Source organism: Neophocaena asiaeorientalis, unplaced genomic scaffold (assembly GCF_003031525.2).
Source record: "Neophocaena asiaeorientalis asiaeorientalis breed wild unplaced genomic scaffold, Neophocaena_asiaeorientalis_V1.1 scaffold33, whole genome shotgun sequence".
NCBI lineage: Eukaryota > Metazoa > Chordata > Mammalia > Artiodactyla > Phocoenidae > Neophocaena > Neophocaena asiaeorientalis.
This window is the reverse complement of record NW_020171988.1, coordinates 1,914,599-1,928,305: the sequence shown is the minus strand read 5'-3', so window position 1 is coordinate 1,928,305 and position 13,707 is coordinate 1,914,599. Positions and strand designations below refer to the sequence as shown.

The window sequence follows — 13,707 nt, the reverse complement described above, 5'->3', positions numbered from 1 at the left end:
CATCGTTAAAGGAAATTCTGAAAGAAATAAATCCTGACCCAAATACTGCCATCTATTACAAAAGCTGGACTCTTCCTATTTAGAAATCTGTTAACTTTACTAAAAAGAGTCATTGGGTAACAAACACATCTTTTTTTTTTTTTTTTGTGTGGTACGCAGGCCTCTCACTGTTGTGGCCTCCCCCGTTGCGGAGCACAGGCTCCGGATGCGCAGGCTCAGCGGCCATGGCTCACGGGCCCAGCCGCTCCGCGGCATGTGGGATCCTCCCGGACCGGGGCACGAACCCGTGTCCCCTGCATCGGCAGGCGGACTCTCAACCACTGCGCCACCAGGGAAGCCCCAACACACATCTTCTTTAAAAAGGGAAATCTTTTAGCCAGGAAGACTGGCTAAAAGTCATGGTAGAAAAGCCTTTTCTAATGAGAATGTAATTAAGATTTTGTAACAATTTATAATTGTAAATATAAAATCAACTTTTAGTTAATAATGGAGTCTCTTTAAATTCTTCCACACTAATCTAGTAGTTAAAATTTCCTACATGGTTGACTTCCTACCTTCCTTTTGAATCTGTGGCGTTCACACTGCAGGCGCCTAACGTGTCAATTAACATCTCAGCAGCACCTTCGTTGTCATTTATCCTGTGAAGGTAACAAGGTGATCACTCTCACAGCCATGGTGTATTTCTCAACCACTCAAACCAAATCCGATTCATTCTGCCTTTACTTACACAGCACAATGCAATGGACTGAAAGCATTTCCTTCCGTTTTCTGGAAAACGTCCTGTTCTAAAAGGAGTTCTACACATGTCTCGTGACCTAAATAAGTAAATGAGGATCAGATATTAAAATCCAAAAAAGATACTGAGGTGCCCATACACACCAACATATCCCTACAGATAAGGCTTTACATGGACTACAAGTAATCAGTTCCCTGAACCCATTAAACATCACATTTTTAGGCACTTTGGGCAGCTTCTTACGAGAATTTAATATCAGTTTATTATTATTTGTGTGTTGTGTTTTGGCTGTGTTGGATCTTTGTTGCTGTGCATGGGCTTTCTCTAGTTGTGGCGAGCGATGGCTACTCTTCATTGTGGTTGGTGCACGGGCTTCTCATTGCGGTGCCTTCTCTTGTTGCAGAGCACGGGCTCTAGGCTCGCGGGCTTCAGTACTTACGGTGCATGGGCTCAGTAGTTGTGGCACATGGGCTTAGCTGCTCCATGGTATGTGGGGTCTTCCCGGACCAGGGCTCGAACCCGTGTCCCCTGCATTGGCAGGGGGATTCTTAACCACTGCGCCACCAGGGAAGTCCAATATCAGTTTATTATGGACATGACAAATATTTACTTTGTGGGGGAAAAAAATTAGTCTCATTATTCTTTTCTATGGTGACCAGTTAGAGCTATTTGGGCATTATTTTTTAAAATGTCCTATCTATATAGCATAGTATAACTTTCAAAATAATAGATGTTTATGCAGCATAATTAACTTCAAAATTTGAATATTTTCTGGCTCTACTAAGGAGTTAATGGTAAAATCTCAAATTCTATCCAAGCGTTCAGAAGGAAAAAAGTACATGTCCCTGTCCCCACCCCATTCCCCAGTTCCACTCTCTAGTGACCACTAGTGACCATTATGACCTTATAGTTCCAAAAAATTTTTAGGCATATACAACTGCATGCACATAAACACAAACTTCCTTTTTTAAAAATTTTTACACAATTGGGATGTTCTGTTCTGCAACTTGTTTTTTACTTTAAAAACTATGTATCTTCCCACAGTAGCATGTACAGACATCCTATTGTTGAATGTTTGGAAAAACTTCACAGTATCAGAATGTATCATAAAGGATTTAATCTCTAATTATCGGTTTTGAGGTGACTGCTAGTTTTTCTTTGTGATATTATCAACAATGTTGTAAATGTTCCAGTACTTAAAAAGTATTTATTTCTAGGAACAATTTTCTGGAAATGATCTTGCTGGGTTAAAGGTCAAGTATATTGATTACTAATAGGTATCAGGCCCACAGTTTTTAACAGCAACTTTGAAAACAGGGGAAAACCTCAGATTGTCAAACCTGAGATTTTCAAACCTCAGATTTTCTTAATCCAATTTTCAAAGCCAGGGTTTTAGTAAAAGTACCCCCACTGCTGTATTAATGGCAGAAAATGAAATGTTGCTTCTTTTATTTCGTTAGTCATTTGGGATGTGCATTAGGAATAAATTAGATTCTTAAACAGCCTCTTTACTTCCATGGCTTAACATCTGGCTAACAAAGTGATGCTCTTTTTCTTTTTTAATTACTCTAACATTCTCAAACAATAGTTCATCTTAATCTTTATCCTATAATTGTTTTTAGCAGGAAAAGAAAGTATGTTTTAGGAAACCTATGGTTATGTTCCATCATCTGTCAGTTCTTTCATCCAGTGATTCTCAACGGGGGCAATTTTAGCCCTCAGGGGACATTTGGCCATGTCTAGAGACATTTTTGCTTATCACTGCTGGGGATGGGGTAGGGAAGGGCTATGGCATCTAGTGGGTAGAAGCCGGGGCTGCTGTTAAACCTCTTGCATGCACACGACAGTCACTCACAACGAAGGATTATCTGGCCTCAAAGGTCAACAGTGCTGAGGGTGGGAAACCCTGCTTCAATTCTCCCTCTCCAAATGTTAACTCATGGCTAAGAAGTAACCAAGGAAAGTTGTCCAGTATTGATTTGAGAGTCTCCTATTTTCCCGGGATAGCAGTTCTCAAGGTGTGGTCTGGGGAGCTGCTGGGTGATACTGCAAATTATTCTTTTCTTTAACAAGCCATCAAAGCAATGTGCCACTCTATTAATATTTTTTTGAAAAATAGTTTTTTTCATAAAAATGCTATTGACATGTAATGGATTTATTATTATTTTAAAATAAATTAATAAATATCCTTAAATTTCTCAGTCCTAATTTCCAATACAGTAAATACTAACAGCTATAAGCCACAGGTCCTGAGACTGAAAGATGTGAGAATCACTGTCTGCGTAGACTGTGGATGGCAAAAGGGAGTCCCGGGGCTCTGGATTCAGCAGTCATTACTGGGGTCATGTCAAGCTGAAAATTTCTTCACTTTGTGTCCTGGTTTATAAAAGTATATAGGATAAAACCGGTCTCTTCATGTTTTAGAGGGATATTCTGAAGATGCTTATAGCTTCGTAAAAATTGATACATTTTTAAAAGGAACATATGAGATCATGGAAGTATTCTTAGTTCTGTGATTGAATGACTCCATAAACTGGAAATCTGAACTTTAAAGTTGGGTATGTATAACCAGTTCTCTTCTAAAGCTTTGCCATCATTCCATTTTAATTTTGAGAGAAAGGTTGTTTTCTATCCTGTTGGAGTGCTTCCAATTCTTTTTTTAGCCGTACAATAATTACTAGTCAAAGTAAAACTATTTTACATATTCTACTCTCAGAATGCCAAATTATAAAATAGGCTTTTGGCTGTAAATATGGTATCAATCTTACACTGCCTGTACAGTCTCTGTACATATAGCCAACACACATCTAATTCCTTCCAGCTCAATTCAGAATCATCACCAATTTTGCTATAGTCTGGAAATTAGACACATCTGCTATGATCTTTAAATGGCAACCAGGCACGTAGTTTGTGCAAAATTTTGTGTCTTGTACACAACGTGCTCAGAGAGTCTAAATTCAGCACTGATGGAGTAAGAAACTCACTTTAGGAAAACCGTGTTCTCCGGAAAGATGTGGTAGGAATGTTATAATAAATAGCAACTCTCCAAAGGACAGTTACAGCAGTATTTTTACAACTAAATGCTCTACCTGAGGAAAACTACCTTACTGTGTGATTTTTCCAATGGTTAATTCTCACTGACTTAAAAAAAAAAAAAAAAAAGCACCAATAAAAGTCTGTTTCAAAATAGTTTTATCTGTGGATGTTTTCCTACTGCTTGGCTCTCCTCACACTTGTAAGATGTCAAGTTACATTATAAAGACAAACCAATTTCAATGGCAAAATACAGTATCTTCTTTGACTTAGGATTTATCTTGGACAACTTTGCTATATTCATTAAATACCAACTTTAGTGAGTTGAAAAAGGAAGAAGAGTTGAAATCCAAAGGTTTTATAGTTTTCAAAACTGTTCTGGCTAAGGATCTGAGGTAGTAAAATATGAAACTGACTAAACCAAGCTTTTGAATTAGCAATATATTTAACTATTCAAGTTTTCTATGGCACCATCAGTACTCAGAGTTGCAAAATGACCAAATGTAGCCACAGGTCAATCCTCAAGAAGACATCAAAGCTTTCTCAGAGCAAAAGAACAGAGCTCTCAATTCTGATACAAGAATTAATATGAAAATCAAAATACTGTTATCTAGAAAATGCTTATGAAAATGTTTAAACTATAATTTTGCAAGATTCAGATTTCTCCTCTTTTACCACAACTCAACAATTATTTGTCAAAATGGCTCCCAGTAAAAGAACCACATCAAAAAGTGTATTACAGATAGAAACCTCTCTGGCAAGGCAGTCAGCTGTATTTTATAACAGCCACTATGCTTATTTTTTTAAGCAAGTGGGTATTATATAAAGAGGCAATTTCTATTTTCTGTACATTTTGAGGCAAAGTTGTTAGAACTGTCAACTAGTTTTGTAGATATGCTATTACAACTAACAATAACCTGAATGCTACACTGAAATTCAAAACAAATAAAAAACCCCTCACATCCCTGATAAAGCCCTAAGCATACACTTAGGCAGGACTGATGTTTTAACACTGCATATAACGTACCCAAATGTTTTCTAAGATGATCAAATCTTCAATATGCTCTGTTACTTACATTATTTTAGTGACATTTCAAAAGCCAAATCCCATTTTTCACATCTATCATTTAAAAATAGCTTTATACTTCTCTGATTGACCTTTAATGAGTCTACCTGTAAAAGGACTAACTGTGACGGTTAGTCTCCAGGAAGCTAAAAGTAAATCTGTTATATTCATGCAGCCAAGTTCACTTAACCACAAAAGTGTCCAAGTTTCTAGTTTCTACTTCCGTGATTTATTCTACCAGGATTTTATTCCCTTAAAATGTTGAACATACATGTTACTGTTGATATAAGGATCTTAACTTGCAATGTGCTAAGAAAATATACACAGATTTCAGTCTAGAATATGATACATTTTCACTGTTTCTCTTACCTTTGTCATTTTTTCCCTAATAACAAGTACATTTAGAAAAAAAATATAATAAAAATACAAGCATAACTATATAAAAGACATTGGAAATATTATAAAAGTATATTAATAACAAATAATATTAATATTATTAACGTTATAAAAGTAATTAATATTATAAAAGTATCTTAAAAATGCAAAATACTTATTGAAGCAAAAGTCTAAAAAACTTTTAAACTTAGTGACTGCTTATCTCAAAACATCTGTGACAACCAGCATCTTGGCTTTAGCACGACAAGGCACTGGAGTAAGCTATAACTACATGGTAGGTTATTCTTAATATATCTTTCTCATGGAAGTCAGAATGTGTCAGTTAGTTGTCTCTCTGTGGTACATAACGGGCAGGTAACGTGGGTCTGTGTCTGTGTACTTAACCGTTGTAGCAAGCCCAGTGAAGCGCTGTGTATCCATGATTGTCCGCCATGGCTGGATTTGCATCCATAGATGCTGCTGACTGCAGAAGAGATCCGAGAACACCAATGTGTCCACAGGCAGCTGACAAGTGTATTGGTGTCCGGCCCCTGCTATCTCGTAATAAGCACTTAGCACCATGTTGAAGCAATGCATCTACACACTCTTCATGGCCTGTGACTGCCTGAAAGGAAAATTATTTGCATGTAGCTGAATACACTATGTTGGGCACTCCATGCCAATTATAGCTAATTACGAATTTTAAAGTCCATATTCCCCATGTCCTCCCACCAATCAAGGCGTTTATCATATTTTGAGTAACCCAGTATTTTTACTCAAAGTGGCTTAAAAATTTAAAGCAGTGACCTTGTCAAAATAAAAGTAAATATGAAAACCAGGAATAATGGGGCTTCTAGTTCAACAAAAAAAATATTTCAAAGGTGAAAAAATTAAGACAAAAATGTATAAGAAAATAGTTGTGATAATGGAAAAAAGTAAAACTGACATCAATTCTACTCAAGGCTTTAGGATTATAAAAATTTTTTTTAATTAATTAATTAATTAATTTTTGGCTGCGCTGGGTCCTTGTCGCTGCACGCAGGCTCCCTCCAGCCACGGTGAGCAGGGGCCACTCCTTGCTGCGGTGCGCAGGCTTCTCATTGTGGAAAACAGGCCCCAGGCACCCAGGCCCCAGCAGCCGCGGCACACAGGCTCAGTATTTGTGGCTCGTGGGCTCTAGAGTGCAGGCTCAGCAGTTGTGGTGCATGGGCTTAGCTGATCTGAGGCACGTGGGATCCTCCCGGACCAGGGCTCAAACCCGTGACCCCCGCACTGGCAGGCGATTCCCAACCACTGCGCCACCAGGGAAGACCCCTAAGATTTAAAAATTCTGTTCCAACATTATTCGTCTCTGGATTAAGTTGTGTTTTGTGGTTATTAAAAATTAGAGTTCAAAAACTAAGATAGTGAAAGAAACAGTAAAGATTATTTGGTAAAAATTAAATGAAGAAAAATATAAATCGGTTAGTCTCCAGGAAGCTAAAAGTAAATCTGTTATATTCATGCAGCCAAGTTCACTTAACCACAAAAGTGTCCAAGTTTCTAGTTTCTACTTCCGTGATTTATTCTACCAGGATTTTATTCCCTTAAAATGTTGAACATACATGTTACTGTTGATATAAGGATCTTAACTTGCAATGTGCTAAGAAAATATACACAGATTTCAGTCTAGAATATGATACATTTTCACTGTTTCTCTTACCTTTGTCATTTTTTCCCTAATAACAAGTACATTTAGAAAAAAAATATAATAAAAATACAAGCATAACTATATAAAAGACATTGGAAATATTATAAAAGTATATTAATAACAAATAATATTAATATTATTAACGTTATAAAAGTAATTAATATTATAAAAGTATCTTAAAAATGCAAAATACTTATTGAAGCAAAAGTCTAAAAAACTTTTAAACTTAGTGACTGCTTATCTCAAAACATCTGTGACAACCAGCATCTTGGCTTTAGCACGACAAGGCACTGGAGTAAGCTATAACTACATGGTAGGTTATTCTTAATATATCTTTCTCATGGAAGTCAGAATGTGTCAGTTAGTTGTCTCTCTGTGGTACATAACGGGCAGGTAACGTGGGTCTGTGTCTGTGTACTTAACCGTTGTAGCAAGCCCAGTGAAGCGCTGTGTATCCATGATTGTCCGCCATGGCTGGATTTGCATCCATAGATGCTGCTGACTGCAGAAGAGATCCGAGAACACCAATGTGTCCACAGGCAGCTGACAAGTGTATTGGTGTCCGGCCCCTGCTATCTCGTAATAAGCACTTAGCACCATGTTGAAGCAATGCATCTACACACTCTTCATGGCCTGTGACTGCCTGAAAGGAAAATTATTTGCATGTAGCTGAATACACTATGTTGGGCACTCCATGCCAATTATAGCTAATTACGAATTTTAAAGTCCATATTCCCCATGTCCTCCCACCAATCAAGGCGTTTATCATATTTTGAGTAACCCAGTATTTTTACTCAAAGTGGCTTAAAAATTTAAAGCAGTGACCTTGTCAAAATAAAAGTAAATATGAAAACCAGGAATAATGGGGCTTCTAGTTCAACAAAAAAAATATTTCAAAGGTGAAAAAATTAAGACAAAAATGTATAAGAAAATAGTTGTGATAATGGAAAAAAGTAAAACTGACATCAATTCTACTCAAGGCTTTAGGATTATAAAAATTTTTTTTAATTAATTAATTAATTAATTTTTGGCTGCGCTGGGTCCTTGTCGCTGCACGCAGGCTCCCTCCAGCCACGGTGAGCAGGGGCCACTCCTTGCTGCGGTGCGCAGGCTTCTCATTGTGGAAAACAGGCCCCAGGCACCCAGGCCCCAGCAGCCGCGGCACACAGGCTCAGTATTTGTGGCTCGTGGGCTCTAGAGTGCAGGCTCAGCAGTTGTGGTGCATGGGCTTAGCTGATCTGAGGCACGTGGGATCCTCCCGGACCAGGGCTCAAACCCGTGACCCCCGCACTGGCAGGCGATTCCCAACCACTGCGCCACCAGGGAAGACCCCTAAGATTTAAAAATTCTGTTCCAACATTATTCGTCTCTGGATTAAGTTGTGTTTTGTGGTTATTAAAAATTAGAGTTCAAAAACTAAGATAGTGAAAGAAACAGTAAAGATTATTTGGTAAAAATTAAATGAAGAAAAATATAAACACAGCCTAGTTCAGTTTTAGGTAAAATGAGGTCATGAAAACTTTCAGAAAGGAAGCGAGAACACTTCTGCTTACCCCTCTGTGCAGTGCCGTCCTTCCCCATTTATCTTTGGCATCTACGTTTGCTCCTTTGTTCAGCAGTGAGTAGACACAGTCTGTGTGCCCGTTGAGCACAGAGAGCATCAGAGGAGTCCTGGGTAACAACAGGAGCAGCTCCGTCACCACCGAGACTTCATCCATGAAAATACACTGTGTTGGCCTGCCTTCTAAACATGTCTTTCTGTGATGCAACTTTAAAGTATACTTAAAAAACTGTATTTGATGTTACTCAGTTACACACTATGACACACTTACTAAAATAGGGGGGCAAAGGTATGAAGATTAACAAACATCCTAAAACTAATTTAAAAATTAGTAAAACTTACTGTCCATTTCCATCTTGAATATCTACTGCATTCTGTGGTTCTGCATTTCCTATTAGTAGCCGTAAGCATTCCGAATGACCATTTGTTGCTGTAAAGTGATATTCAAAAATTTCAGCAATTATATATCTATAAAATGATAAAATAGAAAATGTCCATCTTAAAACACATTTGCTAGATATAATTTTGGAATATTCATTGAACTTAACAGGCAAGAAAGAAAATGCTCATTTTATTTAGCTCTCTGGTGGTGCCAATGTGGTCAGGAAGGGCAGCCTGCCTCCAGCCGAGGGATGAAATCATGATCAGACAAGTCAATCACATCAACCCCATTCTCCTTTGCCAATGACTGGTTTCAAGTTCTGCCCACTGAGATGTTAAGAAGTCTGGAGGACGTCTGGGAAATATTTTTATTCCTGATAGTGAAAGTCCTCCTTCTTTCCTGATTTTAGATGTGATCCTTGGGGATACTTCAAGGAAATTCTGTTTGGCCCATCATTTTTTTTTTAAACTGGATTCACGGACACTCAGTACACAGCAGCTACTGAGGAGTGTTCGTATCGTCTAAGCTCAACACCCAAAGCATCAGGCATAAGATCCCTGTGGGAAAGGACTGGCTCACATCCAGAACCAATGTCCTTTCTATGATTTAAGAGTAAGATGCTCCCCAGCAGGTCTCCAAATTTGAAAGGCATCCTGGTTCTAACCAAGGCTTGCATTTATTGAAGAGGTGGGTGCTAACAGTAAGCTGTAACTCTTTCAGTGGGTAGGACTTATGAATTATATGGCATTGGTCAGCCACTTCTGAGGGACTTACTAGTGTCTTGGTTCAATATTTATCTATTAAGAGTGCAAACACTCCATGAAAGCTTTAAATTAGCTCTGCAAATAATGTGCTTACAATATAATTTTTCAAGTTGCAGAATAATATACAACGTCACTCTTTTTCAGAATAAGCTAACAGAAAATGATAGCATTTTGACTTCTTATTTTTACCGTATAGCAGTTTATATACATATCCTTATTAGAACTTTTAATCCATTATTAAAAGTTTTTTCTTTGAGCCCTGCTTGATTATCTGATAGTTTCTGAAAGGCTGCTCTGGAGCAACAGTGGGTGTTACCTATAGTCTTCTAAAATGTAAGTTTTCCAAATGACCAGAAGCAAAGTCCCAGATCTACATTCAAATGGATCCATTTTAAGGATCACCCTATAAAAACAGACTAAGTGAAATGAATCTAATCATACGAAGATGGCCTATTGGGGATGAGACAAATACTTGACTAGGATTTCTTCACATATACCAGTCTTGAATTCATTATTTAAAATTAATACTGCCTTGTAGTAATTCCTGTAGAGAGTTGTGAATCTGCATCTGCTAGTGACACCGCGGGTACTGAGTCATCACAGTGGCATTGTTATGTAGTTTTGCATTTTCACACATCTACAACATCACAAAACACTCCATGGAGTAGTTCTTGTGTAGCAGGCACTCTGTATTCCTGTCTGATTAAATGTTTAATGCAGTACCCTGGTACAGTAAGTAAAATGTTTATCAGTTATTAAGTGAAAGCACATACCAACCCAAAAGAATTTCCATCAAAAAGCAGTAAAAAAAAAAATTGTATTTTTTTTGTTGACAAAGTACTTCAGAAGTTAGACTATTATATAAAGCTGATTTCTAAGGTAGATATTTTTTTTAAGTGATTATAATCTTGCTGTTGGTTTTCCTCTGAGAGTAGAATCATTAGAATTGTTAAAGTCAAAATTGTTAAAACAACTACCAGGAGTATAATATACAAGAAATTGAAAAAGAAGAGCATTAGATGGAAAGTGGTAAATAAAATCATTCATAGTCTTTGACATACCTGCTGCATGTATAGGTGTTCTCTTCAAAATGTAATCTTTGACTAAGATTGAGGCTCCCTGATTAATGAGAACATCCACACATTCTACATGGCCCTTAAATGCTGCAAGGTCCAAGGGTGTTCTTCCACTACTGTTTCTCACATCAAGATCTAACAAAGACTGTACTAACACTTCTAGTGCTTGATGGTGACCATGATAGGCCTGGGAATAAATAAAAATATAAATTAAAAAATACATATTTAGACTGACTTCTTAGAAACCCTTGAAAACATAAAGGGAGTAGTAAGCAAACTTGTCTTACATCATTATATTTGAGATAATCTAAAACTTCTGTATTGATAATTCAGAAAGTTACCTACAAATTTTTCTAATAATCAATTAGTAGGCTACAGTGTTAGGGAATGGGTATTCCACAAATAATAAAAGTTCAAATGACAGGTGATCTTTTCACGAGTATACAATGTCTGGTTCAATGAAAGCTTTCACTCTAAGTCTATGATTCCAGAGCCTGTGTTCTTCATCACAGTTCAGTGTCCCCCCTTCACTCCCCGATAAAGTGTTACTACACTTAAATCATAGATACAGTTGCAACTGAAGTTCAGCTAGTACTTGAGCCTTCTGATTTCTCAAATTAAAATGACTACTCCATCCCATAATGTGCCATCTCAAAAATAAACATTTCTTTTCAAAAATATTTAGGCTGAGCCCTGCTTGAAAAACTGCCATGTGCTACGCACTGTCCTAGCAGTACAGCAGAGCAAGAAGATTGAGAGATTTGTCTGAAACCCGACTGACTGAAATCCCCTTCTTTACACAGTCTGCTTTCCAGAGAATTCATTTCAAAAACCAACATGTCAACTGAACATCTATTACTCTTATTGGACTAGACGCTGAGCAGGACATAAGGCAATAATGACACAGTTCTGATGGGGAAGGAATGTCTCCTCTGGTTCACTCATGCCACCCCTTTTAGCTAAGGGACAAGTCATTTTCTGATACCTTTCAGCCCTGCAGCTTAGCACATACAGGCAAACTGTAAATGATCACATGTGAACTTTTCATTAGGGAATTGAAAAGTATAAAATTCTACCATATTTGTGCTAAATGTCACCCACTTCTAAAAAGAGATACTCAGCTAGAAAGAGGGCCCTGCAGGGCCTCCCTGGTGGCGCAGTGGTTGAGAGTCTGCCTGCCGATGCAGGGGACGTGGGTTCATGTCCCGGTCCGGGAAGATCCCACATGCCGCGGAGCGGCTGGGCCTGTGAGCCATGGCCGCTGAGCCTGCGCGTCCGGAGCCTGTGCTCCGCAATGGGAGAGGCCACAACAGTGAGAGGCCCGCATACCGCAAAAAAAAAAAAAAAAAAAAAAAAAGAGGGCCCCGCAATGTACCAAAGGGCTATAAAACCACTTCTTGTGGGAAATGTCAGAAAGCACCAGCAGGAGGTGAAGCTGCTCTGGGCCTTACTGTCCTCTTGATGTTTCTGACTCCCTCAAAGGTTAAAGTGACTGGAGATCTCTGAGCTCTACTGTCTGAGGATCACATCTAACCTTGTTCCTCAATACCAGGTCAACAAAATTATGCCATTAAAAATGAACTGTGAGAGGCACAGTATATGCAGAAGGTGGTATAAAAAGAAGCAGAGGGAAAATAAGGACAGCTAGAGCCAGGGTAATCTGCCACAGGAGTCTTCCCCTCACGATGGCTCTGACTGGACTGGGACAAGAGGCTTAGAAGCCTAGTAGTATGTGCGAAGGCAGGACCAAGGCCAGTTTCCTGAGTCCTCAAGCCAGCGTGTTTTTACTGCATCAAGTCGTCCTGGATTGGGAGAGTTTGGAAGGAGAAACCTCCTAGGGATGGGTACAAAATGCAAGAGTGGTGGTATAACCACATTTCATTGAGCCTAATTATGAAATCACAAAATTGTTTCCATTTCAGCTTAAAAACACTATTTAGCACACCCATGTTAATAACAGCACTATTCTCAATAGCCATGGAGTAAAATAACTAGTTAAAAAACTGAAGTTTTTGAGATAATGCATTCAAAAACTTGGCAAAGTGCTTAGTCTGGCACCTAGTAAGCGTTCAAGAGATGAGGCGCTATTATTATAAGAAGGATGATAATGATGCAGGAAGAACTGCCTAGTCATCTGCTCAGACGTCATTTCTTGCCACCCATAGTAAAATAGCTATTTTCTCCACGCTAGCTTTGCACTTCCAGATGACTTATTTATTATGCAAGTCTGGGAGAGTAGACAGTATTTCCAAAGACCCAAAGGGCAAGGAAAAAGGAAGCTTCAGCATGTCTTCTTAGTTATTTAGACCATGGTAGGAAGTACTGCTGGGGAGAAAGGGGGAGAAAGACAAAGCAGAAAATTCAGTGTACATGTGTCAGTGTTAGAAAATATGCCAGGAGAATATTGAAATAAAAAATAATAGTATATGTGAGAAGAAACAATTAAATGGATCACTGGACTTGTGATACACATTAACCTAAGTAGAGACCCTTATAAGCATTTTACTATACTTAAAATCAGAGGTCTCACAAATAGTGACAGTACCCAATGCTCCTGATTCTCAAAGTCCCCCAGCTCCCCACAACATGCTTTATTTCAAAGATAAATTCTTCTTTCAGCGCAGAAAGAACTAGATTGGGCTCTGCTTGAAATTTCCTAAGGTAATTCATTTCCATATTTGACTTAAAAGAACTGTCACACTCTCTTTTAATCTTCTCCTCTTAGTGATGGACATTAAGAGGAAAAATTCAGTGGCATCTGAAGCTAGAAGGAACATTACAGACCATGTAGTTAAATCCTATAGCATGAGCAAGTGAAGGACCAGTGAACACAAACTTAGCACCCCCAAATCACAAAGTAAGCAAAATGTTTTAGAAATACCACAGAAATTACAGTTCTTATATCATCTGCTTAAGAAGTCAGAAGCCATTCCACTAGGGTGGGTCATTTTAAAATTCACATCTCAGGCATATTCTCTCCTTAGGGCAGGCCTTGGGGGAAGCTCAAACCCCCTCCCTCCAACC

At 38.3% G+C, this 13,707-nt stretch overlaps 1 protein-coding gene across 4 annotated transcripts in view; it reads right to left on the bottom strand.

The window, feature by feature from the left end:
- The window catches only part of ANKRD28 (ankyrin repeat domain 28), a 169,480-nt gene that overhangs the window by 10,930 nt on the left and 144,843 nt on the right, over window positions 1-13,707 (bottom strand). For 3 of the 4 annotated variants that reach the window (XM_024747532.1, XM_024747541.1, XM_024747524.1), the window contains exons 18-23: window positions 10,669-10,870; window positions 8,804-8,891; window positions 8,454-8,571; window positions 7,324-7,543; window positions 728-815; window positions 555-638 (exon numbers count right to left, since the gene is read on the bottom strand). In XM_024747532.1, the coding sequence (XP_024603300.1) occupies window positions 555-638; window positions 728-815; window positions 7,324-7,543; window positions 8,454-8,571; window positions 8,804-8,891; window positions 10,669-10,870 (800 nt within the window). Of the gene's footprint in view, window positions 1-554; window positions 639-727; window positions 816-7,323; window positions 7,544-8,453; window positions 8,572-8,799; window positions 8,892-10,668; window positions 10,871-13,707 lie in introns of those variants that run through there. The other variant, XM_024747547.1, reaches the window with a different exon arrangement.